Here is a 24,551-nt window from a genome sequence, read left to right as displayed (position 1 = left end):
CCCAGTTCTTCTGATTTTCCTACTGAGTAGTTTCCATTAGTTTCTCTTAAATTAAACTAATACTTTTACAAAAAAAAAGAGAGGAAAAAAGGCATGAAAAACCCATCTAGAACTCTAAAGTTCTGGTTAAGGATGCTGAGAAGAAGAGACAGTATTACAGCTTTAATTAAATGTTGAAAAGTTTCCAGGAAAAGAGCTCCTTTCCATAAAGAATTGTTTGGTTGGTGGTTTTTGTTTGGTTTGTTTGTTTGTTTGTTTTTGTTGTTATTTTTGGTTTTTGGTTTGGTTTTTTGCTTAGTTTCTTGTTTTGAGTTTTTGATGGGTTTTTTTGTTTGTTTGTGTGAGGGTTTTTGTGTGTGTTTTTGTTTTGGTTTGGTTTCTTTTTGTTTGTTTGTTTGTCCCAATATCTAAAGGTTCATTTTGGCGGCAGCAAAGTACCTGAAATTTTAGATGCTGGGGCTTTTTCTTTGTGTGTTCTGATTAAAAAATTCTTAATCTGCTTATTAGTAATGACTACAGAGAAATAAACTCCTATGATGGGAAGAGGGAAAGGAGGGTATGGACCTGATCACTGCAATTCCTTGGTGCATACTTGATGGAGCTGGAGGTTATAGCCAGCTACCAGACGGAGACACATCCGCAGAAGAAATAGTGGTTTTTGCCATTCTTTCAAAACGAAATGGGCTTCTCTGTCCCAGGTAGGGTGACTTGAGGGAGCTGTGGCCTTAACTGGTTTTGTTTCTTAGCCTTTGAAGACGCTGACAGTGCTGTGGATGACCGGGACAGCGACTACCGCAGTGAGACCAGCAACAGCATCCCCCCTCCGTACCACACCACGGCCCAGCCCAACGCCTCCGTGCACCAGTTCACGGTACCCTCGCGCCTGCAGCAGCAAGGGGTCCTGCGGGATTCCTGTGCTGACTCCCTGCAAAACTATGATCTGGATTATCGGGAGCAGGTGGCCATCAGGTGGGTGCTGTCTGCTGGGTAGCTCTTCTTTTCCCCTTGTTTTGTAGCAAGGCCATGAAGCTGCTGTGCTGGCAGGGGAGGGTGGATAAAGGGCTTTAAAAATCTTCTGTTAAGAGGGTGTTTTGTTAGCGTTGGGACTGTGCTGTGAACAGGGAAAAACACATGAGGCTCTGTGTTACACTAGATCTGGGAGTTCAGGGAGTTACCTTTGTAAGATACGCTCAACTTTGAGGTCATTTACTCTTGGCTGTACATTCCCCTTACCTTTTGAAGGCCAGAGCACTGAGTAGTTGATTGTTCTGGTACCATTGCATGGGCGTGCCTTCCAAGCTAGTGAAACACAGCCTAGCAGAGTTATCCTAAGGGGAGCTTCTTTCCCAAGCAGATTTATTTTCTGTCCTGGATTAGCTCTGGTTCTATCGACTCTGTCAAAACAACGTATTCAAGAAGAAAGTCTGTAACCAATTAGTTGGGGTTTTTTGGTTGATGTTTATTTTGGTCATCATATAACACTGTTGAATTCTGTGCTTTCTCTTTTAGCTTACATTAAGCTGTATGAAAAATGGTTACCTTGATCTAAATTATCTTTTTGACCATAAATCAGTGGTTTCACAACTCGTTTTAACTTAAGTATTGAGCATTACAGCATTAACTATTAATAAGTTGATAATAGAGCTGGCTGTGTAAGGAGAGAGCAGAAGAATTTGGACAGTGCTGGTCAGCTTGGTAAGAGTGGGTGTGTAGAACAGGCTATGCTGCTGCTTCTGCCTTAGATGTGGAGGGAAGAGGCAATTGCTTAAAGACTATCACAGATGTGCAGAGTTTTATATGTATTATAACTGATTCATTCTACTTTATCTCCCTTGGTAAGAATGTTCTTGTTTTCTGAAGCCTGAACCTGAATTCAGTTGTCTTCATGGGTGTATGACTGAGGCTAAATTTTGCTCTTCTTGACATACGGTCATTAATGGTAAAGGATGAGTTTTAGTGGTAACATTTAACGGTGTTATTGAGATTTCAAGAACCGAGGCAAATGTGCCAACAAAATGCGTTCACTGCAGTGTGACATGACATTCCTAGTGCTCTTTTCCTAGTCCATTAAATATCTTATATAAGCAAGTTATTCCCCTTCCCACGTGATTCTGTGCTGCTGGTTTGCAGTGGTAAAATTGCTGAAGATCTTAATGAAAGTCTGCGTAGATGAGCTGAGGCATTCTCTTTATGGAAGAGCCAAACTGAACAGTGGGACTGGGCTCCCAGCCAGGGGAAGCCAGTGGTGGCTGTGTATTTTTGCAGTTGTGTGACTTCTTGGGGTGGTGTTGACAATACAAGTAGTTTTTCATGGCTCGCCTTTCTTGGAGCCAGGGTGTTTGTGAACTTTTAACTGTATCTAAAAGATGAATTTGTTTGTAAGACCTTCCAAAGAAGCACTTTTGATATGAATTGTTACGGAATACCAAGCTATAACATGGATTTGTGGTTTTAGGGGTTTTTTTTCTGATTTCCTGAAGTATTGGTGAGAAACAATCTTGACTGATAAAATTTAATGAGCTTTGTGGTCTGCTAAGGTCTAAAATTACTTTATGTCCAGGAAGGCTGGATGTTGATAGGTTCCCTCTGAGCCTTCCTGTTCCCACGTGTCTTTTCCACATGCTCAACAAGATTTTTTGCTACATATTTAATCTTAAAACTTAAAAAATGCAAATAAGCTTTCCAAAGAAGCTATGTGGGATTCTCATGCTTACTAGAAAGGTATTTCTAATGAGCTGGCTGAAAAGAAGCACGTGGGTAGATCTTAAATATTTTCAAAACAGAGTTGTAGCTGAGTATTGCTAAACCAAACTGTGTTTGAGTTTTGGTCCTAGAAGCTCTTAGTGCTGTGGACCAGGCAGTCACCTGATGAAATCAGTGTTCCTGACACACTTCAGGTTGCAGTTTGTGACAATTGGTGGTTGCTGAGGAAATGATGGCTTGTAGGAGGCTGTCCTGGGCAGACCCAGAGGAACCAGATGAGGTTCTGCTAGAACCTGACTTGAATTGGGCAGAACGTTGTCAGTGCCAAAATACCTCCGTTGAAACTGTCCTAACACCTGAGTTTTTTTCTTACAACATTTGAGTTTGGGTGGAAAAGTTCTGATTCTCTTTATTAGCTGTTCCATGTGATCATACTCCTTTGATAGAAGTACATGTATTTTCTTCCACCCTTTCCTAGGGACAATAAGCAATATTCTTATTTGTCCTTGGAGAATGTTTTGCTGCCAACAGCCAGTTTGGCTTCAGAATAGCAGATATCTTCCCCTCAGATTTTATTTATTTATGTGTTTTTAAGCACTAACTTTTCTTTGCAGTGTTCATTTTGTATAACCATTTGTCCTCCATGTCTCCCTGCTCTTGCTCTCTTCGCTGCCAAGGCGATTTGATAGCATAGACTCCACTGTGAGTGGCTGCACTGACCCAGAGTCCACATCTGAGTGTAGTCAGATGACAAGCTGCCAGTGCTCGCTAGAGAGCAGGCGCTCTCTAGATCTGTCGGATAGGTGGGTTGACCTCTCTGCACCTGTGTGCCTGTCTCCACCCTGCTGTTGCTGCTGCTATGAAGTGGTCTTGTGATACATTTCAGCTGATGTTTGCTGTTTGCCTCCTCTCTCTTTCAGATCTGTGGTAATTAAGTGCTGGGCTGATGGTGTCATGTCTTTGTCCTCTCATGTGTTGGACTTCTCATCATTGCTTTATTTCTTGTGAAAGGGATGCTTTGTAGAAGTACAGGGAAAACACATATGGGAAAAGGAGTACAATTGCAAAGAAAAGTAATTTCCTTTATGCCTAAATTAGCCTATTGTTGGTTCAGCATTTACAGATAATGGCTCTTCAGGCATTCATGTAGCTCCCATTGCTTTCAGCTGAGATTTGGAAGGTCTTGATCCAGTAATTATGGTGGCCCTGGGAGTCTTTTAAATTTCACTAACTTTTAAAAGAAAATTATTTCAATTACTGTCTTACAATTGTGAGCAAGAAGTGTAGTAGGTGTACTAAATGTTTATAACAGGAGTCATTTAAAGTAATGAGCATCATTCCAATCAGAGTAAGTTGGGTAATACTGGTGGAAATGCAGTACTAAACCAGCAGCAGTGAAAATGCAATGACCTGTTTCTTTTTCAGGGCTATCCCGATGGTATTCTATGCTGGGCTGCCCCATGCAACTCTCATGGTGAAGACTCTTGTATTAGCAGTATCCATGAAATGCCTGGATGCCCTCTGTCCTTTCCTTTCTCTTACCCTGCTCTTATGGGGTCAGGGCATATGTGTCCTCATGCTCCCTGGTTCTCAACAATGGACGATGTGAGACAAAGCTACAATGCATCCTTCAGATGACTATTTTGATATTTTTATATCCGCTTTCAACCTCTTTATTTTTTATGTAGATTGTCAGGAGCTGTTCTTGTGAGATTCAGATAAAGAGGAAGCTTTCTTGCTACTAGCCTTGGGGCTGTTGAACAATTGAGATAACCCTTCCGACCAAGGGCTTGGAATTAATCCCAAAATCCCAAGGGTCATTTACTTGGGTTTCTGAGAAGCTTAGAATTGTTTCACCACTTCAATCCATTCTCCCACAGTGGGCAAGTATAGGCTGCTGGATCTGTTTAGGTGCATTACAGAGGGGAAGTACAGATCCTGAAAAGCATCTGAGGCTTGCAGTGGGCTAGTTCCCAGTGCCAGTGTTTTGTTTTGCCTTCTGATCCAGTGACACCCCTGAGAATCCTAATTTTGTGTTGGTAGGAGCCCCTCCAGGCCAGTAGCTGCAGTGAGAGCTTTCCCAGCGAAGAGGAGTGGTAGAGCAGCTGGAACTCCTCACGCTGCTGGTGTACACGGTTTGCACGCTTGCCTGGAGTCCAGTGACCCCTGAGTTTTTACATGAAGTCTCTGCTTTGTAGCCACCCCTGGGGGACACAAAGTCCCTGCGTGCTTTATGAATACTGCTAAAACAAAAGTCTGCAGCATGAAGAGACCAAAATGCAGGCACAGTATAGTGGTATGGTGCGCGTGGGCACTGTATCTCAAAGTAGTCCTGTTACTGCAATAAGTGACTTCTTTTCAGCATGCCTAAAAAAGTAACAGCAGAGTACTGGTACAGCCAAGGCTGTGTGCCCTCACTTGATCACAAAAAGCTGTTCTCCTTCAAACAGGCACTTCTAATTTTTGTGCAGCCATAATGGTGTAATCTCACAACCCATGCTGCTTTTTTTGAATATTTGATTGAAATGTAATGGTGGTAGATTGGCAGGTTTTCAACTTTGTTATTTCTGAATGTTTCTGATTTTAATTTTCCTTTATTTAATGCCTGTTTTGCCATTACTTTTTTTTCTGTCTTTTCTAGAGCTTTTTCTAAAACTGTTATTTTTCCCTTCCTGTTTTTTTTTTGCTGCCTCTCTTTCTTTCCCTTCCACCCTCTTTATTTCTCATCTTAGACAAGGATCTCTAGCTAGAAATGAAAGAGTCAGGATCATTCCATTTAACTCTGAAGATGGAGAAGAAGAACAGGAGAGTAACTATGAAGAGCTAGGAAAATTGCTAATAGAGGAATTCTTAGAAAAAAATCATAAAAATAGAAGTTGTCATGAGAAAAACATTAAAAAGATGCAGACTCACTCAAAACGAGAAAATTTCAGTCACTGTGAAAGATCAAGGTGCTGCCAAAGTGTGTGTGTGGAGTCAGCATCTGTAGATGTCCCCAGATATCCTGAGGAATATGATACAATAGATAGAAGAAGGAAAAAGAAGCTGCGATACAATTTTGGAGGGAGAGAACAAATAAGCCTGCAAAGTAATGGAGGTCTGCATTTTCCTGGGGAGAAAACAGTTTATTTCAATGGTGTGGCAACTAGTTCTGAACTAGTTGATGATTTCCCAGTATATGATAGAACTGGAAAATATAACAGTAGCTCAGAAAGTAAGGAACGGTTACCTGCTTATCCAATCCTGCGTCCATACAAAAATGGGTTAATGGTTAAAAGTGGCAAGTTGCCCAGCAAGCAGGGTAGGAATCGCGATGATTCACTTCATCTCAGTAACACTGAAGACATGAAACATGTTGGAATGCCAGAGAACGCTTTTGTGCCTGTGGATGTCCTTGAGGAATTTGACAGCAGTGCTTCTGATGAGTTCCAGTACTCACCTGTTTCAGATGATGAAATGGAGGAACTGGCTACACTTTCAAAAACATGGTGTGATTCTGACATCAGCCATTTGAGAAACTTAACTGTTAATGGCCCTACAAATATGGGCTCCCATATAAAGGCTAGCTCTGATAAAAAACATAAAACTAAAGAAAGCAAGCGTGTTCATAGCATACAAGACTTGACCCTGTCTCCTGTTGAAGAACCCAGCGAGGAGTACATAGACACAATGGATGAACTTCAGTGTCTGGTAGAATCAGTCTCAGAATACTTGGCTGAAAAGGAGGAAGAAATCAGCAAATTTGGTACATTGCCAAAAACCAAAAAAAATGTTGAGAGCATGCCACTGAAGCAGGGTAATGCTGATAGTTCAGTAGAAGCTAAAAAGTCTGAAGAGACCAAACAATCTGCTGCAGAGGAGAGTACCAAAGGCAAATCTGAATCTCTTCCAGACTTGTCAGGTGTGAAAAATACAGTAAATTCCCTGTTCAGCTCTTTCACAGAAAAGGTAGGGTCAAGCACAAAGCAGCTCACAGCATCTGTTGAAAAGCTTGTTTCTTCCACCCCAGAGAATACAGAAAACAAAAACTCATCAGAAGGTGGAATCTTGAATGTATTTTCTAATAAGTCTAAAAGCGAGAGTTCATCTTCTGGAGGGGCAGCAGATAATAAAGCTGACACCAAGTTCTCCATTCAGTCTTTGCTACCATCCCCGGTGAGTGGGGATAAAAGAGCCCAGAACACAAACTCCAACAAGCCAGAAACCACTGAGGTGGACAGTAAGGCTTCTGCACCACATCATCCCCAAGAGTCACAAGGAACTGCTGCTGACGGCCAGCAGAACCAACATTCGGTTGTGAATTCCGTTCTAGGCATGTTTAATCCTTTAAAGATCTTCTCTGAGAAGGAAGTGCCAAAGCAAGAAGTCATAAAGGTAGAACACACCAAGGAGGACAGCCAGGCTGTAAAAGTTGATGAGGCCAACAGGAGTGAAACACCATCTGCACAGACATTAGCCAGGACCAGCAGCATTGTTCCGGAGGTACAGAAAAGTGAGACTGGAAGTGAGGCAGAGGTAAACGCAAGTAGCACTTCTGTGTCTTCAATCTTTGGCAGGCTCACAAACTCAGTCAGTTCCTTCAGCCTGAAAGCCAATTTTGATGGTCTCTTGGCTCCCAAGCAGCAGGATGTGCCACAGAAGCAACCAGATTTGCATCCTGTTACAAACCAACCAGCTGCCACTGTGAAAGAGGGTGCACCGACTGCCAGGGAGCAGCCTCCTGCAAATCACTCAGGAGATCAGCATACTGCAGGTCATGGACTAGGAAACAAGCAAAACAGAGGTAATGTGGAGCCTAATTCACAACCTCAAGGTCAGGGTACAGCATCTGAAAGCTTTTTCAGTCCACTCAAGAAGTCTTTCAGTCAGTTGTTGCTTCCTTCTGCTGAACAAGGGCAGAAAGAAAGTACACCTGAGCATTTTAAAGGCCATAAGTCCGAGGAGGATATAAGACAAAATAGCTCATCAAAGGAAGAGCACTCATTTCCTTTAACTGGGAAGCTTCCTTTCTTCAGTGGTCTGGGTTTTTCAGCAAAGCAGGAACAGAAGAATGAGAGGGGAGGCTTTATTCCTTCGTTATTTAAATTTTCTTCTGCCGAAAATCTTCCACCTACAAAGGACCAAAGAAGTGACCAGAGTTCTAGCAGCAATTCTTTACCTGGAGACAGAAACAGGAATTCAGAAAATGCCATTTCATTAAAATCTAGCTCAGTTCCAAATTTATCAGACCAAAAGGAGGAACTTTTCCAGAGAAAAACCACAAATAAAGAAAAGCTATCTGATGGCCAAGTAAACAGAGAAAAGCATCAAGAGAGTGCCTCTGCTACCATTAAGGCTGCAGAAGAGCAACAGAGAACTAAGAGTGCTCAGGAAGAACCTAGAAATGTAAAAGGAGGGCTTACGAGGGAAGGACTAAACAATAGCTCAGTTGAATCCACCTCTTCAGCCAAAGGGCCAGAAGCTGCAAATGCAGATGACATGGAGAAGAAGCACACACCAGGTTTTCTTTCTGGGTTTCTTCGCATTTCTTCCAATGAAAACACAGCGCATAACCAAGACCTAACTGCTAAAAGTGAGGGTGATGGCCAGAAAAGCACTTCTCCTGGATTATTTTCTGGCTTATTTAAGTTAGCTTCAAATGAAAACTTGTCTGAATCTAAGCAAGAAAAGCTGAAAACAAACTCTCTGGGCTTCATGAAGCTCTTTGATAAAGGTGAGGATTCTAGCTTGGAGACAAAACCCAGCAACTCAGGAATGGCTTCTGACACTCAAGGCAGCACTGGAGAAAGGCAGGAAGCTTCCAGTTTCTTAAAAAATCTCCTGCCTAAACCAAAGGAGAAACAAGATAATGTGAAAACAGTGGAACCTTCCAAAACTACTGATCGCCTGTCCAGTGCAAAAGTAAATAAAACAACTGAGCCACATGTTCCCCACTCCAGGCAGCCTGTGCAACCTGAAGCTCTAAATGTGCAAGACAAGGTACAGGACTTATCTGGAAAGCCTAAAAATAGTAGGCATATTCCTCATCAGGATGCAGAATCTAGAGTTATTCCAACTCCTTTAAACAAAGGATCAAATGAATTTCTCAATTTGACTAACAAAAGCTATAACCCTATGGATCAATACTCAGCTTATCAGGAAACAAGAAACCATTCTGGCTTTGAATGGGAATATGAAATGGGGGAACTGGCTGACACTCATGGAATAGCAGTTCCAGTTTACTACGTGTTAAACCAGAACTCTGTTCTGCCCCCTCAGTTCCTGGACTGGCCTGAAAATGATATGGTAGTGAATCTGTGTAAAAAGGATGGGAATGCAAATGTGATGGATTGGCAGACTAATGCCAATTTTGATGGACAGAGTTTAGATTTAAGTGCAATGTCGTATGAGTCATTTGACCAGTTAATGTTTCAAGACGTTTGTTCAGAAGAAAATGATGCATGGGCTGCTAATTCTGTGAATGAAGGTTATAGTAACTTTCCACCCTTTGAAAGAGATGGCAGTTACTCATTTGAGGAGCTGCCCATGGATTTAAGCTACTCCTCTGGCTGTGACGGAACGATGTGGACACTAATTGACCAAGACACTTCAAGTATGGATGAGAGCTTCATGTACTCCTCCTATAGCCGGGAGTATCAGGAGTGGATAATGATGCTTGAGCAGGGCATATGGTGGCCATCAGAAGATGGTGATTGTGGATACTACATGTACAGTGATAGCCAGTATGTGTATTCACTGCTCACTGATCCCACTGGACAGTATGTCTATGTGTGTGCTCCTGAAACTTATTCTTACCCAGACTGCTGGGATTATAACTTTCAGATGGATTCCATTCCAAGAGCTGTGCTAGAAGACAACACTATTGCTGTTTGTGGTTTTAAAGTCCCTCTTGGCAGTGAAGATGAGCTGTTTTGGTTTGCTGAAGAAGAGTCTCTAGATGATTATACAACAAATAAACCCCTGGATTTGTCAGTAGCTCTGCAGAGGAGTGATCAGCTAATGAACATGAATTTGGAAACTTTTTCACAAATGTTTGAGGAGTCTATTTATTATCAGAGAGAGCAACCATTAGACTTCTCAGGTTATAAGCTTCAAAAACTCAAAGTAGATTTTAGGCCTGAGAAGGAAACTCCCTATCATTCAGAGGAACCTCCATTAACCCTTGATCTCAGAACACATTCCAGAGCAGCTTTCAATAAATCCCTGAGTAAGGAAGTCCACACCAAGGAAGTTGAGAAGGCTGTCCCTGTGACAACTTCTGGGAGTGGGTCATCAGGATTCTTTGGTTTCCAACTGTTTCAGTCTGCTCCTAAAACTGAGGAAACTGTAGCATCTACTGAAAGAGCAACAGAAACAAAAAAGACAGAGGAAGATAAGAAAACACCAGTGAACAAAGTTAGCTCTTTATTTTCTGCTTTGGGTGGACTAATTGGAAAGTCTTCAGGCCCTGGCTCTGAGACATCAGAAGATTCTGCCTTGAAGAGAACAGACACACAATCAATATCATCTGAAAATAAAACTGATGTTTTAGCACTTACACCAAATAGAAAATTGGATGAGGCACAGGCAGGGCAGAAGTTTCCTGTTACATCAGAACCGAGAAGGAATACTTCATCAGAACTTAATTTGGAGGCTGCTAGAAAGGAAAAGCCAGAATTAAATCAAACGGAAAACATCCGTGTTAAAAAACCAGGATTAACAAGATCTCCCTCTATCCTGAGCCAGACTGCTCCGGACAGCAGGCCCATACGAGAAGAGAGAGCTGTCAAAACAACACCAGCTTCCAGACATCTTGAAAGGCACGCAAACATTAGTGAACCTACTCAGTCACAGCCAAATCAGAGCCAACCAGCCACTGAGCCTGAGGAGACATTATTTAAAAGTGCTCTGAAGTTGTTCAGTCTTGGAGAAGATTCTCCGGCTAGCTCAACAGCCAACAAACCCCAAGCTTCTGGGTTTTTTGATTTCTTTAAAACACAAGTGAACAAAGCACCGCAGCCATCACCAGATTTGAAGAAAAGTCAAAGTGATAAACCAGAAGAGGTGAAACAGCCAGAACAGAAGGAAACCTCTGGCATCTCATCATTGTTTGGATCCATCGGAGATCTCTTCAAAGTGGAGCCTGTGTCTTCGCAACCACCCTCAAGCACTACAACTCTTCCAAAAGCCAATAGCAGAACTGTAGCTGAACCGAGACAAAAAACTGAGAAGTCTGGGGGTCTTCAGAGTGCCAGTATGCCATGTCTGTCCTCCACCCCTAAGGAAGAGGTGAGAACAGCAGTCATGGACAGGCAGGTCTCTCCTAGCCCTGGGGTGCAAATGGAACAACAAAGCAGAAGAGCTGTGGAGGGGCCTCCTGAGAATCAAAAAGTGCCTTCTGGAAATGCTTCACAGAAGCCAATGGGTGTAGGTCCCAGAATAAGCCAAATGAGTCAGTCAGCTGTGCAGCAAAGCAGCACACCCACAGTTACACCAAAGCAACAAGCAGGAGATCGCTTAGGAGACACAGCTAATCGGACCAAACCAAAGCCAGACCAGAGACCTAAAGAGTCGGGTTTCGGTTTGCCATTCAGCTTTTCTGACATCACTGCTCCAAAATCACAGCCAGCCAGTAAGAGCATATTCTCCTTCTTCACTGGGTCGGATGAACCAAAGCCTTCAGCGCCTGCTGCTGCTCCTGCTGGCGGGAAGCAACAAGAAACAGAGGGGCTGTTTCATCTGCCCTCCTTCTTCTCCAGTGGTCCACCTGCTGAGAAGAGCACGCCTCAAAGAAGCACTAGCTTTAGCTTCTTCAATTTGACGTCATTTTTGGATGAAAAGCCACAGACTGCTCCAGGACAGGAGAATAACACAAAACCAGCTAAACCAGTGAGCTCTAAGCCACCAACTGCTCAGAGACAGGAAAATAATACAAAACCAGCTAAACTAGTGGACTCTAAGCCACATGTGAAGCAAAGTGTTTCCACTGACTCTGGTGTCAAAAGCAGCAGTTCTACCAGGAAACAAGATGCAGACAAAAAAGAAGTTGATGATATTATTGCAGCAGTGACTGGCAAACAAATGTCTAAGGACCTCAGCATCCCAAAAAATAAGTCAGAAATGCTGGGAGTGGAAAATGTGGAAAATGTAGAAAGTACTGCTCCAGTAGCTGAAGGGAGTGACTTAGAAAAGCTCCCACAGACTGATGACACTGCAGTAACCAATTCAGCTGCTTCTGATCCTTGCCTTCAAACTCCCAGTGTGCAGGAGGGTTCTCAGGACCAACAGACTATTTCCCTAGGGGCAGAAGAAGATGCTTTGGGTAATACAGAAAAAATGGACACTCCTGAATTTACTATTGATAAAGAAGAGCCTTATTCTTCAAAAGAGCAAACTTCTGAAAAGATGGATAATAACGTGGCCTCAGGTGATAAGATGGATTCACAGGGTCTAAAAGACTTAAATAGTACAAGGGACATAAAAGATGAAGTGGTCTCTGAAGAAGTCTGTGTACAGCATGAGTTGCCAGAACATAAAGTAACTGAACAAACTCTTGGAGACAATTTAAAACAGGCACAAGAGCCAGAACATAAAGTACCTGAACAAACTCTTGGTGACAGGTTAAAACAGGCACAAGAGCCAGAACATAAAGTAACTGAACAAACTCTTGGAGACAATTTTAAACAGGCACAAGAGCCAGAACATAAAGTACCTGAACAAACTCTTGGTGACAGGTTAAAACAGGCACAAGAGCCACAAACTCCTCCTAAAATGCCAGAGGCGTCTAATTTTCAAAACAAACCTAAGGAACCTGAGAGTGATAAATCGGTTCTGGATTCTTCAGTTGAAATGTTTTCAAGTTTCATGACAAAAATGAAACCACCTAAAACATTTTCTGGTTTCTTTTCACAACCTCAAGCTACTGCACCTCCTCCTGCACAGAAGAGAAGCTCCTCTTTCTTTGGTTTCTCCTCCCTCCCAAGTGCCCCAGCACCAGCTTTCACAAACGATCTCTTTGGCATTTTCAAAGGTCCAAAAGAATCTCCAAAAGAACCTCCAAAAGAGATGCCTCCAAAATCCACCCCTAAACCTCAAAGCAGTAGTGTGAAAGATGTCACTGGGTCTGTTCCAGCAAAAGAGTCTAAGGAGACAGAAAATACAGCTGCAACCACAGAGTCTAAAAGAGATGTCTCAAGCTCCATGAAGAAAGACGTATTACCTGTTTCAGCAGAAGAGAATTCCACAAAAGAGTCTCCTATGAAAACAGCAACTGAGGAAAAACAGAACTCGGAAACCTGTAAAGAGGAAGCTTTGAGGATCATGCCAGAAATGGGAGTGTCTAGTGAGGAACAAACCCCTGAGGTTCTGCAGCTCGATAATGAAGCACAACCCTCTGAGGTGGTAGATACTCAGCCATACCAGTCTGATCTCAGGGATGCAGCTGATACAGTGCAGGCTGAGGCCACTGACCAGACTGATGCACATACTTCCCAACTAGATATAGGGTCTTCACATGTAGCAGAGGAACAAGCTGCTCCTGCAGACAAGGCAGTCATTGATGTCCTTCCCTCTGGCTCTTCTAATGAGCCCGCTCTGGAAATGGAAGCCCCAACTAGTGGGGCAGACACAAACCTTTCCCAGTTAGACAAGAGTGCTACACTTGAATCAGAGGCTGCTGTTACAGGGGATCAGGCCAATGCTGGTATTGATCAGGAGGGCTTGATCAGTAGCAATGATAGAGAACCCACAGCTCCAGCTGATGAGCCCAGTGTTCATCTGCTTCAGCCAAATGAAGATAAAACAGGTGAGGTAGAACAGCAAACTACCAAAGAGGAGAAAAATGTAGCAATTGATGAAGTGCCTGCAGAAGGGATTGCTTCCAAATCTGACTTGAAGAAACAGGGTAAAACTAATAATGTCCCTCCAGAAGACACAAACAGTAGTAAAAATGTCTTTGAGATACCAAACATACCCAGTTTGCCAAAATTCAGCTTTATGTCATCTTCTGATAGTGGAAAGCCATTTGGGTCATTCTTCTCTCAGCAGCCACCTTCTGTTAATAAAGCAGGAACAGATCAGGGCCTCATGTCCAGTTTTAAGAAACTTTCTTCGTCTCTCTTTGAAGGAGGTAGTGAAGAGAAGGTGAGTAAACCAGAGAGTGCCCAAGGAGCAGTATTTGGGAAAAAGCTAGATTTCTCCTTTCCCTGGCAAAAAGACATCAGGGAGACCTCTGCCAAAAAGGAACCAAATGTGCCACCACAGGCTTTGTCAAAACCAGATGACAAGGTGTTAGGAACAGTCAGTTCAGAGGAAAACTCAAAATCTGCAGTTTCAGATCAACTGACTGATGCAAATATAGAAGTAAAGTTGTCTTCAAAGCAGCCTGACACTGTAGACAATGAACTTTCTGAAGAGCCATCTGGTGCAAGCACTGTTGATGATACATCCAACAAAGAGCTGGGAGAGAAGTTTGATAAAGAGTTAGAAGATCAGCAGAACGTGATTTCAGGTGAACTGCGGAAAGAAGATCAGGCAGAAGAGCATGTGACAGGGAAGCCTGAGATGGGAGAAACTGAGCTTGAATCTGCTCCCAGTGAAGCAGTGCTTCATCCTGACACACTGGCTGCAGATCTGCAGAGCGTGGAACACCAGAATGAGAAAAGGCTAGTTACAAATGAGGCATAATAAATGGGCTTTGACCATTTATAATGCAATACTGCAGCAGTAGATAATGGCCTTGGTGTCTGATGTTTGTAGCTCAGTCCCATTCCCTATCTGTTGTCAACGTTTGTCACAGAGGATACAGTAAACTACAGTTACTAGTTATGTGCAAGCCTTTAGACCATTTTCTCACCTTTTTCCACTCTACTTCTATAAGTGTAATTGAATTTCCCGTGTTCTTATACCGTGTGCCACTGAATGAAATGCTTTTAGCACTAATTTCAGTAGCCTCTCAGAAGTATTTGTGTGTTAATTCTGCTGCATATGATTCACTTTGCTTCCCTGTTTAGTGATAATAATATTGTATTTGCCAAGAAAAAATTAGCAGTGGGTAGAATGTATTGGTAAGAAGGAGCATTTTGTTTTCAAAATGCAAGATTAAAGACTTTTAGAGAGAAATTTAACTTACTGATGATGCATTATAGAACTACTTAGGTTCATTTCATATCACTGAATATATTAAAACATTATCAAAGGTATCAGTGAAGGTATTCTAATGCTTGCTTTTCCTAAAATCTGTGAGAAGGTTATTTCATGCAGTTATGAAAACCACTTGAGGAAGGTATCAGTATTTCATGAGGCTGTATTAAGTCCTCTGCATGTGCTAAGTTACACCTTCAAAAAACAAAACAGAGACTCACTAAACTTAAATATTTCTGTGTAACATAAAGGACACTTGTTCCTCTGATCATGCAGTTGCAATTCTGCACTCATAAATATCCTATCTGGCTTCGAATTCTCCTAAGACTACAAGAGAGAAACATGAGTGCTGTTTAATTCTTGGCCATAGTTTTCCTGACTGCATGAAAAATTTCCATCTGCTGCATTTTGTTTGAGGATTCTAGGAATTCAGTCCTGAAAGTGGTGTCTTCAATTACAGAGATCACACCCCTGTGGCACTGGTTTCTTTATATAAAACAAATTATTGAGAAAGCTCTATTAGAGTGAGACATGTAGCTTTCATTTGAAAAATTGCTCCACTTTTGTGAAAGCTTTTAAGTTGAGAGTCTTGACAATCTTAATCTTTACTACAGTGTATTTTATCGTGAGCTTATAGTATATAAAATAAAGTTAACTCTTACTGTATTTTTTAACAATAATCAGCTTAAACGGTCATGATAAAGACCCTAGCTGCAGCAAACCCCCAGAAGACAGAAACACTTTCACTCTGAATTGCTATGTTTCCATTAATCCTGTCTGGTTATTAGAATATCTTCACTGGCAGTTCCTTGCTGATGTAAGGTGAAGTAGTATTTGGATGTAGGAAAGACCGAGGTATATATATATGTATAGACCATATATAAGTATATATATAAGTATATATAAAAGTATATATATACATATATATATAAAGTATATATGGTCTACATGCTGGCAGGCTGTGTACGAAGTATTTCTACTGCCTACCAAAGTTATGAGGTTCAAAAGTCTAGCTAATAATCATAAGAGCATAATAGTTAAATATATTTGACCCATAACACATGTCTTTTCAGTAATATTTAGTGTCCTGCTCAGTTTATTGGATGTTCACATTGTTTTGTGGTTTTCCAATCCACTATTTTTTTCTGATGGACTTTCTTATTCTCTCATAGTCCTGTTGGCAGTAGTAGATATGGCTCCTCTTGCAATGTCAGCCAGGAAAGCTCTCACCTTAGTGAGCTGGAACATTCCCATGAGAGTGCCCATGGCTCCGAGCAAGAAGATGATCACCAGGAAAGGCAGTCGAATCATTCCCACCACAGTTCAGGCAGCTACCAGAAGGATGGTCAGGCTTGGCTCAGAGATCAAGAGAAGCCTCATGGCAAAGGAGAGGAGGAGAAGCTCTGCAAGGCAGAGGAAAAACAAGAAGACCATCCTGCACCTAAGTTACCTCTGGAACCTGAGAAGCCCAAGGATGTTGATGCAGAAGCCCAAATGAGGTAGGTGAAACTACTACCAGCTTATTTTCAGGTACTTCAAAGAGAATTCCTCTATTTGCTATTTCCTGGGGCAAATTGTGTACCTTGTTTTTCTCTGACAACTAAGTTGATCTTGCTGACCTGTGAAACTTCTATTATGCAGTTCATTAGCTGGGTTTAAGCTGTTTGCAGTGTACGGGAGGAGGAACACCAGCTAGTGCCTTTAAGCTCATTTGCTGTATTTTCTGTTTCTGGTTTGATGAACGTACTCTGGCCCAAAAACAGGTGCTTCCACTGCTGATGTGGGATCAAGTGTATGCAACCAAGAAATCCATGTTGTCTTGGTTAGAGCTTCACTAGTTCAGTTCTTATGTAGTAGACGACCACCATTAGAGTTAGTGTTTATGTAGTTGTAGGTTGTAGAATTACAGTATCAATAGACCTGTTGATCTGATTCACTGTTGCAGCTTTTCTTGTCCTTGTACTTTGGTTTTCCAAGCTGCCAACAGCACCGAAAACAGACTTGAGGTAATCAAGTCATTGCAAACCCTAGTGTGGAAAAGGTTATACTTTAATAAGTATGAGAGATTGCTTTTATCTGGTTCAGTTAGATCCATGAAAAGATGTCTGCCTGTCTCTACCCTTTGGAGGGTACAGCTGGTGTCACTGTGCTTGTATGGTAGAATTAGCCACAGGAGTTCATGTGTAGGCAAGCCTTACGCTAAAGATGAAAAAAGGAAAACAAGACTAGAGAAAGTGTTAAACTGTTTTTAAACTCTGACTCACTTTCCTCTTCTCCTTACAGAGCAGCAGGAGTCTTGTCCCAGAATGGCTGGCCTATATTTGTTCACAGGGAAGGTTATTCACATAGTCTGTTTCAGGCTAATTTAAGCATCTAACTTGGATGCTCCTACATCACTGGTGCCCTTTCTCTCCACTCTCTGGCAGTGCTCTCCTGTCTCCATGAAGTATGCATGGAACTGAGCTCTGAACATTGGTCCTTAGAGTTGCACCAGAGCTAGATATGTGGCATGGATGTGTGATGCTCTCAGCTATGGGGTTGTTTTGTGCAGTCAGCAGTGTGGGTTGGGTGCTTTGCAGGCAGGAAAAGTTGTTTGTTTTGGCAGTTTACACCTCAGCAACATACAAAAGCAGGAATGCAACCAAAAGCCCAAGGTAATCATGAGGTTAGGGAGTGCAACATGTGCTGTGGGGCACTGAAGTGGAGCTTGCTGACAGAGGCACATTCCCTCTCCAAAAGCTATAGGAAAGGGTGGAGTGACAGAGGTTCAGTGAACAGCAGAAAACAGGGCTGAGCCCTGTTGCCAGTGTTGCAGTGTGAAGCATAGGCCTGAAAAAGACCCCTACCAGAAACAAGTCAGGGCTTGTCAGAGCTAAGTTGAGACTGCTTAGACATTAAGGCTGTGCTGACCAAAAAGAAACTATAAGTCAAGTAGAACCGAGACAAGAAAAATTTGCAACTAGAGATAGGATGTAATCTGGTGGTGGGATTTAATTACACGATGTTTACAGTTAGGTAAATGGATTAACAGTCAGGTAAATGGATTAATATTTGAATATAATCAAAGTGATATGTAAGTTTATGTTTAACTGCTATGTCTCCTGTGAAATGTAAAACCAATCATGTAACCTTGCTTGGAAAATAGTATAAAAGATGCGTTCAAAATGTGGGTCTTTGGGTACCTGTCTTGGGACAGGAGTCCACAGGGACCCCGGGCCCTGAATAAAACACCGCATAAACTGACACTCTGTTAGTTTGTGTTCTCATTACGGGCAACACCAGTGTTTCCAATGAAGAGGATCTGTAAATTTGTAGTGCTAGGGGTGAGTAGGAAAGGGCAGTGGTTAGCAGGAACCTGCAACAGGCACCATCTACCTCTTCATGTGCTTAATTATGTACTCCACTGCCTTGGTCAAGTGTCTTAGACTGCTTTCGTTATGTTCTCTGAAACATCATCTTACTCCTGGGTCTGGATTTTATACAGCTTATATCTTTCACTCCATCAATTTCCAAGACAGTTCCTGTGTATTAATGAAACCTTGAGGCTCTCACTTCCCAGAGCATGTGCAGGGGTGTGTTGACCAGAGCCTGTTTGTTCCTTCAGCTTCCAGAGCTGAAGCTGTGGTTGCACCATGTAGTTGAATCTTTAATGCTGCAGGTGTTTTTCATGTAGTGATTTTCTGTTTCTTGCTTTTAAGCTACCATGGTGACAACGAGCCACCACCGTTTCCTCCAGCAAGAGCCCATTGGATTAGAGCCATTAGCAAAGTTCGACTGCAGCTTCGAGAGGTAGGATGGAGTATTGCTTTGCTCCTTTCCTGAGCCATTGAGGTTTCATTCCTTCTTCATTGCAAGATGCGTCTTACAGTTCTGATGTTTTGCAGTCAAAAATGTAACAAAGTGCATTGCATAGGAGTGCAGAATGTTACGATGGTCTTAGAGCTGTCTGATGCAACTAAACATTTTTAACATGATCGTGTGGAACTGGAGGTGAAAATCAGAAAATATGCAGAAGCAGAGAAATTAGCTCTGAATCTGTAAATAATAATTTGTAATGATAATGTCTGGGGCTAAGTGGTGTGTGTTAAACTTCCTGAAATGAAGACTTTTTCTCAAGGCAGCTTGAGGATAGCTTTTTAGTTTAGTAGGAGTTATCTGTATTATTTTTCATGTGAAAATGTTCCTTGGGAAACTTTGCATCAAATATTTTTATATATACTAATTGAAAGTGGGTGTATAATAAGTCTTGGTATTTCCATCTCGTGAAAGTAAGATTTAAAAATAAATAGTCTTGATTTGGGAAGTCAAAAGGAAAAGGTTGTGACATTTTCTATAACAGTATAAACACTCTTGTTTTAGAAAACAGTGCTTACGAACCAAAAAGTTGGGTTTTTTAAAAAAAGTCTTATGCTTTCATCCATCTCTATGCCCACAGAAAGATAACATATGGTGTTCATGTTCTGTAGATTATAAACTTTTGCCTACTACCCTAAGTGCAGAGTTAATATATTTCATCTAGAAATGCTACTTTCTCATAGAGATGCCTTATTTTGTTTTTATAAGAAATTATTTTACAATATCTGTCACTGTCAGGATTTTTCTTTCTTTTCTGGATTTGTTGCAAATTTTCAAGAAAGCAATTATTGTTGTTGTTGTTGTTGTTTCGCATCTGGGGAGGCAAAATGATTTTGCCTTTGTCTTATCTGGGTTGTAAATGCTTTTCCATTTAACAATTGCCTCACTTCTTAGCAGGAAGGATTTGGATCACAACTGTCAGAATGACATGCAAAGTGAAATTTAAGCACCATTAGTAACTTAAGAAGAAAGATCTTGCTGTGATTTTGCAGAGTATGCAAGCAAAACAATTTAGTTCTGTACCTTACAGAAAACAAGTGCACAACCATAGGAGAAGGGACAAGGGATTCAACAACGCCTCTCCCTGGATGTTTCATTTTCTGATAAATTAGAAAGCCCGTAAGGTGGTTCAGAATCATTTTGTGATTTTGCTGAATTGGAAAGAAGATGTGCTTTAGGATGACTGTTACTGAAACAGTAGTTTAGCTAGGATGGCAAAATGTCATTATTTGCTTTGCCTTGACCACCACTAAAAACTATTTATTCAGAATTCCCTGAGAACAAAAAAATGTGGGAAATGGAGCTTTCCAGGAGCCTGCTCCAGGGCTTAGTTGGCTTTACTGTCCGAAGACTTTTCCTGACTTCTGCTCTAGGTCTGTCCTGTGCCATATATATCTGTTTCTCATGATAAGAGAAATGGATTCTCATGAGGCAAAATTGTGTGGTACGCAAGCTGCCAGGCTGTGTACTACCAGAGTTGCCTGAGGGACCTTGCTTGATACATTCTTTGAGTTTGGCTGGCATGAGTAGTTTTTTTTCCCAGTGTGTTTGCATCTCTTTCAACAGCTTCATCCAGAGATCAGGATACAAAACTTCTACTGTTCTTTCTCTACCCCTTAGACTAATTTACCTTGTCATAGAAGGAAATTAAGTGCATTTGACACAGTTTTACTCTTGATGAAACCGTGCTCATAGTTACTTCTCTCCTTTTTATGTTCTAGCAGATTTGCAAATACTTTATTTGTTCCAGTCTTTAATCCCCAGGGAATTGGTGTGTGTGTGCTTGTCAAGTTAGTGCTTTCAGAATTATCCAAGTCCTCCTCTCACTATTTTTAATTACTATTTTATTTTTTTTACAAGAATAAATATTTGCTTTACCCCTTTCAAATATTCAAGTTCTTAGTGCTTACTGATTGTCAGTGTTGCAACCTAGAACGTGAGGAGGAAGATTTATCAGGGCCAGCTGACTCAACAAGCAGATAAGGCAGTTATTTCTTTCAATTTGTTTTCCTTTACTGCAGACTGTTTATTATAGCTTTCTAAACTTCTTTCCTTTAAAAAAACCCCAACAAACTAGTACTAATTCTGTCAGATGCCTGAATGCACTTGCCCCTCTCAGTGAAGGCCCGAAGCAATTAAGGCTTCAAATGTTCCAGCCTTCTTAATGCCATCTGATGATAGCTTTGTCTTCCTATGAGTTGCATCCATCCTTTGTCATATTGTGTGTTCACTGCTAGGCATTTAATTTTGTGCTTTAGCCTTTTGATTTCTTTCCTGTGCAATCTTTCTTGTCCTTAAAAACTTCCTCAAGGAGAGAGTTCAAGCCCTCCTAGGAGAGGAACAGGTTTATCCATATGTCCTTCACTGGGACAGCTTGTGATTTCTGTCTGTTAATGCTGTTTCTTTAACTGTTAACAGCTTCCTGAACTCCCTGGTCCTGCCTTTATCTCATGAGCTTAGTGATACAAATACAGGCTTCCAGATAAGGATCAGGATTGCTTTGATGATGATAGTTTCACCAGGTGATTCTGAGATGTAATCTTTCACCAACAGATAGCAACAGAATCATTTCTCTGGTCACCTTATTAACATCTTTCCATCTTCTCTCATTACTCAGAGGCTTTCAAGAGGACTATCCTTTTTTGTTCCAGCATGTTAGAACAGGTGGTTATGTCTTTAGTGTTCAAAGTGATGCCTCTAGCACATTTCTGTGTTCCTCTTACTCAATGTGCCATATCATTTCATGACTACACATGGAACTCCAGCTCACGGATCTGAATGGCTGCATTCCTCTCACATAGACTACTGAAGTGGTTCTTATGACTTTTAATTGTTAATGATCTGACTGAAATTTGAAAGAAAAGAAAAAGAAAAAAAAGACACCCAAGAAGTTTCCATATGTGATGTGATTATAAATCCCCTGAGCAATTCAGCCTCCTACCTGGAAAGAGATTAATATTCATGTGAATAATGTACATGCATCCTACATCCTGACCATGAGTCAGAGAAATGTAGTATTTTAATTAAGACTTGACAGTTATAAAATGGCACAGAAATTTGTAACTGTGCATGTTAAAAAAGCTTTGTTGTAGCATGCATGTTTTGTTCTTCACTTCTGCTGTTTTTCTCGTTCTCTTTCTCTGTGAAAAGGAAACTTAATTATGCCGGAATCAACTAGGGTTTTCATCCCCGCAAGGAATGACTCAATACTCCTCACCTTCACACTTAGAACTTTGTCTACAAAGAGGGATTAATTGATAGCTCATCTGCTGCAGTCCCTCAGGGGGAGCTTCTTTCCCAGAAGAAGAACAAACACGTAGCTATTGCATCTTCAACTTACAACCCTCTGTAACTGAAATAGCCTCCAACTAGGGACACGGCTGTGTGGCTTTTAAAATTATACAGATTTGAACCTGACTTTTGTATAACAGAAGAATTGGCAGACTGGAGAAGAGCAAAAATTCAGTCAAATCTTCAAATTACTTCTCTTACAAAATCTTTCAAGTATATTTAAATATTAGAAGAGGGTGTGGGCACTTGGATTTTCTCCACTTATATTGAATTTGTTTACAGGGGAAAAAAATCTTATGCATAATTTTTCTCTTTTATGTCAGCAGATTAAATACATCAATTGACTTTTATTCTTTTCTAAATCAAAGTAATTGGAGCATTTTTTTCTTCTTTTTTTTAATAAATGCTATTTTATACCAATTATTTTGATTTAATAGTTGTTTTTCCTGTTAAATGTCAATAGTCTGTTCTTTTTGATAGATACATAACTAGATCACATTCTGAGATGGCAGATGTAGTTTGTGACTGTTTTCTGGAATATGATGATCACCTGCAGTCAGGGGAACTCAATGGCTGTTCTTTACTCTTACAGGTACCCAGTCATATCCTCAGTCTAATTTTCCCATCCCCCTTAGCTTCACAGTCAGCACTTCTGATCAAGCACCTGCAAGTATTTAAGAACCTTTCAAAAGCCTGGGTTCATAAGAGGGTGTTGTATTGGTGATTTTGGAGTGGGAAGCCCTATTTTGATCTTGACAAAGTGAGTTGTTGGTCCAAAGCATCACTATTCCTTTCTTAAGTTGCAGTGGGGTGCCCTGAAGAGCCCTTTCTGGACTTCCACTACTAGTAAAGAGACCAGCAGGGCACTAACTGGTGCCAGTTTTGGTTGCAAGTTTGATTGTAGATTATCTGCCTGTCCTCGTGTGAATGAGCTCAACCTCTACATGTAAATCCAGACCCTCTGCTCTGTACGGTTGCATATACTACCATGTACTGTTCACCAGCCCAGATGGCTAGTGAGGACAGGCTGCTTTGAGCCAGCCACCAAAAGACTTGAAACTGTCCCTTTTCACCTCTCATGGACTTTGCAGTCCATGCAATAGTTTACTTTTGGCATTTTATTTCCCTTAAGCTTTGTTGCCTAGGTGTCTTTTTATCAGTCCCGTGAAGATGAGTAAGCTCTGCATTTTCAAAGCCTCCCACACAGTGGCAAAGAAGCAAACTGAAGAACTGTGACTCTAACATTAGAGTTACTAGAAACTTCTCTCCATACAGAAAAACTACATCTCCAGTTAAACATTTTCCTTCTTTTCTACCTGATGATTTATGAAGCTTATCTTTAACCTCCACCAAAATACCAGCATTGCTGATCAAATGTCCCAGGGATCAGTGGTGGTGGGGATCTGCTGAACATCCTTGTGGCCATGAATTCTCTCTTGGTACACTTGAGCAGAGATCACGTTGGTAGGGCACGATGTGAGTGTCACTGCCAGCTGTACTGCACTCTCTGGTGTTAGGTGGCTTTGCTCACAACAGCAGCCAAATGCTTTCTGCATACCTTACCTATAAAGTGCATGTGCAGCTTTCAGATCTCTTAGGGACTGCACAACAATAATTACTTTTTCAGTACAAAAGTAGAGGGGACTGTCTCCCTGTGCCATGATCTTGGTTCTCTGTGTTGATCTGAGTTTGCAGGGTGGCAAGCCTTGTGAGACTCACCAAAGCCTTTTGTGGCTTTCCCAAGGCAGCTTTTTGTGTTGGGTGATTCTCTGGCGCTTGAACAACCCGTGCCTGTTGTTGCCTCTCTGTGAGGGAAGGTTCAGCTGACATGCTGTACTCAGGGGAGGACAAGCTGCTCTCCTCTCCAAGGGTCTTAAATAAGATATCTGCGTATTCTCATCTGTTTGGAATAAAATGCATGTTTATTTATCTTTTCTGAGATTCCTTGAGACCTACTACCATTTTTTAACCTGCTTTACAACAAGTGTTAACAGCTATGTTACAGCAGAGGTAATTATTTATATGTACACACGTTGTGCCTTCATTAGCTGCCGCTGTGGTTTTTTAGTAGCTTTTTGATAACCTTATCTCCAGTGCAAAAAAAATCAACAGGCTTTCCCCTTTCAGAGTAGTTAAAAATTAAGAGAAGTACTCTCTTGTGGAGCAATGTGCTGGTCAGAAATGCTTTTTATAATGACCACAGCAGGTAGGAGCCTGTTCAGCTGCTGGACATACCAATATACTGACACTCAACTTCTATTTGCCTTTGAAAAAAGCCAGTTTTGGTGTTGATGATTTGTATTCCCTGGCACACAGTACATCTGTCCCCTCTGGTGACAGCAAAGTTCCTTCATATCTTTCTGTTGCTGGTTAGAAAAACCCCAAAGTCAAGGGAGTTTTCTTTCTCTGTTTTGTATCATAAACTCTATACATCTATAAGTTAAAATTCTTTTGAAGCCTTTGAGTGGAAATCCAAGTGTAATTTACTTCTCTTCAAAAGGTTATTCAGTTGATTTCCTTAAAAAGAAAGGGAAGGTGTTTGTGCAGCATCTGGGGTATAGTTTACAAACACAGGGTGTTCC

The 24,551-nt window shown here is 41.4% G+C and overlaps 1 protein-coding gene across 1 annotated transcript in view; it reads left to right on the top strand.

Annotated features, from left to right (window-relative positions):
• LOC126647550 (protein unc-13 homolog B-like) overlaps positions 1–5,562 on the top strand; it is a gene marked incomplete at its 3' end in the record, with an annotated part of 67,247 nt that extends 61,685 nt beyond the window's left edge. Inside the window, exons 8-9 of the mRNA XM_050329851.1 lie at positions 747–969; positions 5,436–5,562. Coding sequence (XP_050185808.1) covers positions 747–969; positions 5,436–5,562 — 350 coding nt within the window. The remainder of the gene's footprint in view (positions 1–746; positions 970–5,435) is intronic.
• Between the last annotated feature and the right edge of the window lie 18,989 nt (positions 5,563–24,551).

Source organism: Myiozetetes cayanensis, unplaced genomic scaffold (assembly GCF_022539395.1).
Source record: "Myiozetetes cayanensis isolate MyiCay16 unplaced genomic scaffold, myiCay2020 scf4, whole genome shotgun sequence".
Lineage (NCBI taxonomy): Eukaryota > Metazoa > Chordata > Aves > Passeriformes > Tyrannidae > Myiozetetes > Myiozetetes cayanensis.
Note: the sequence above shows the minus strand (reverse complement) of the source record. Positions and strands in the feature narration are given on the sequence as shown.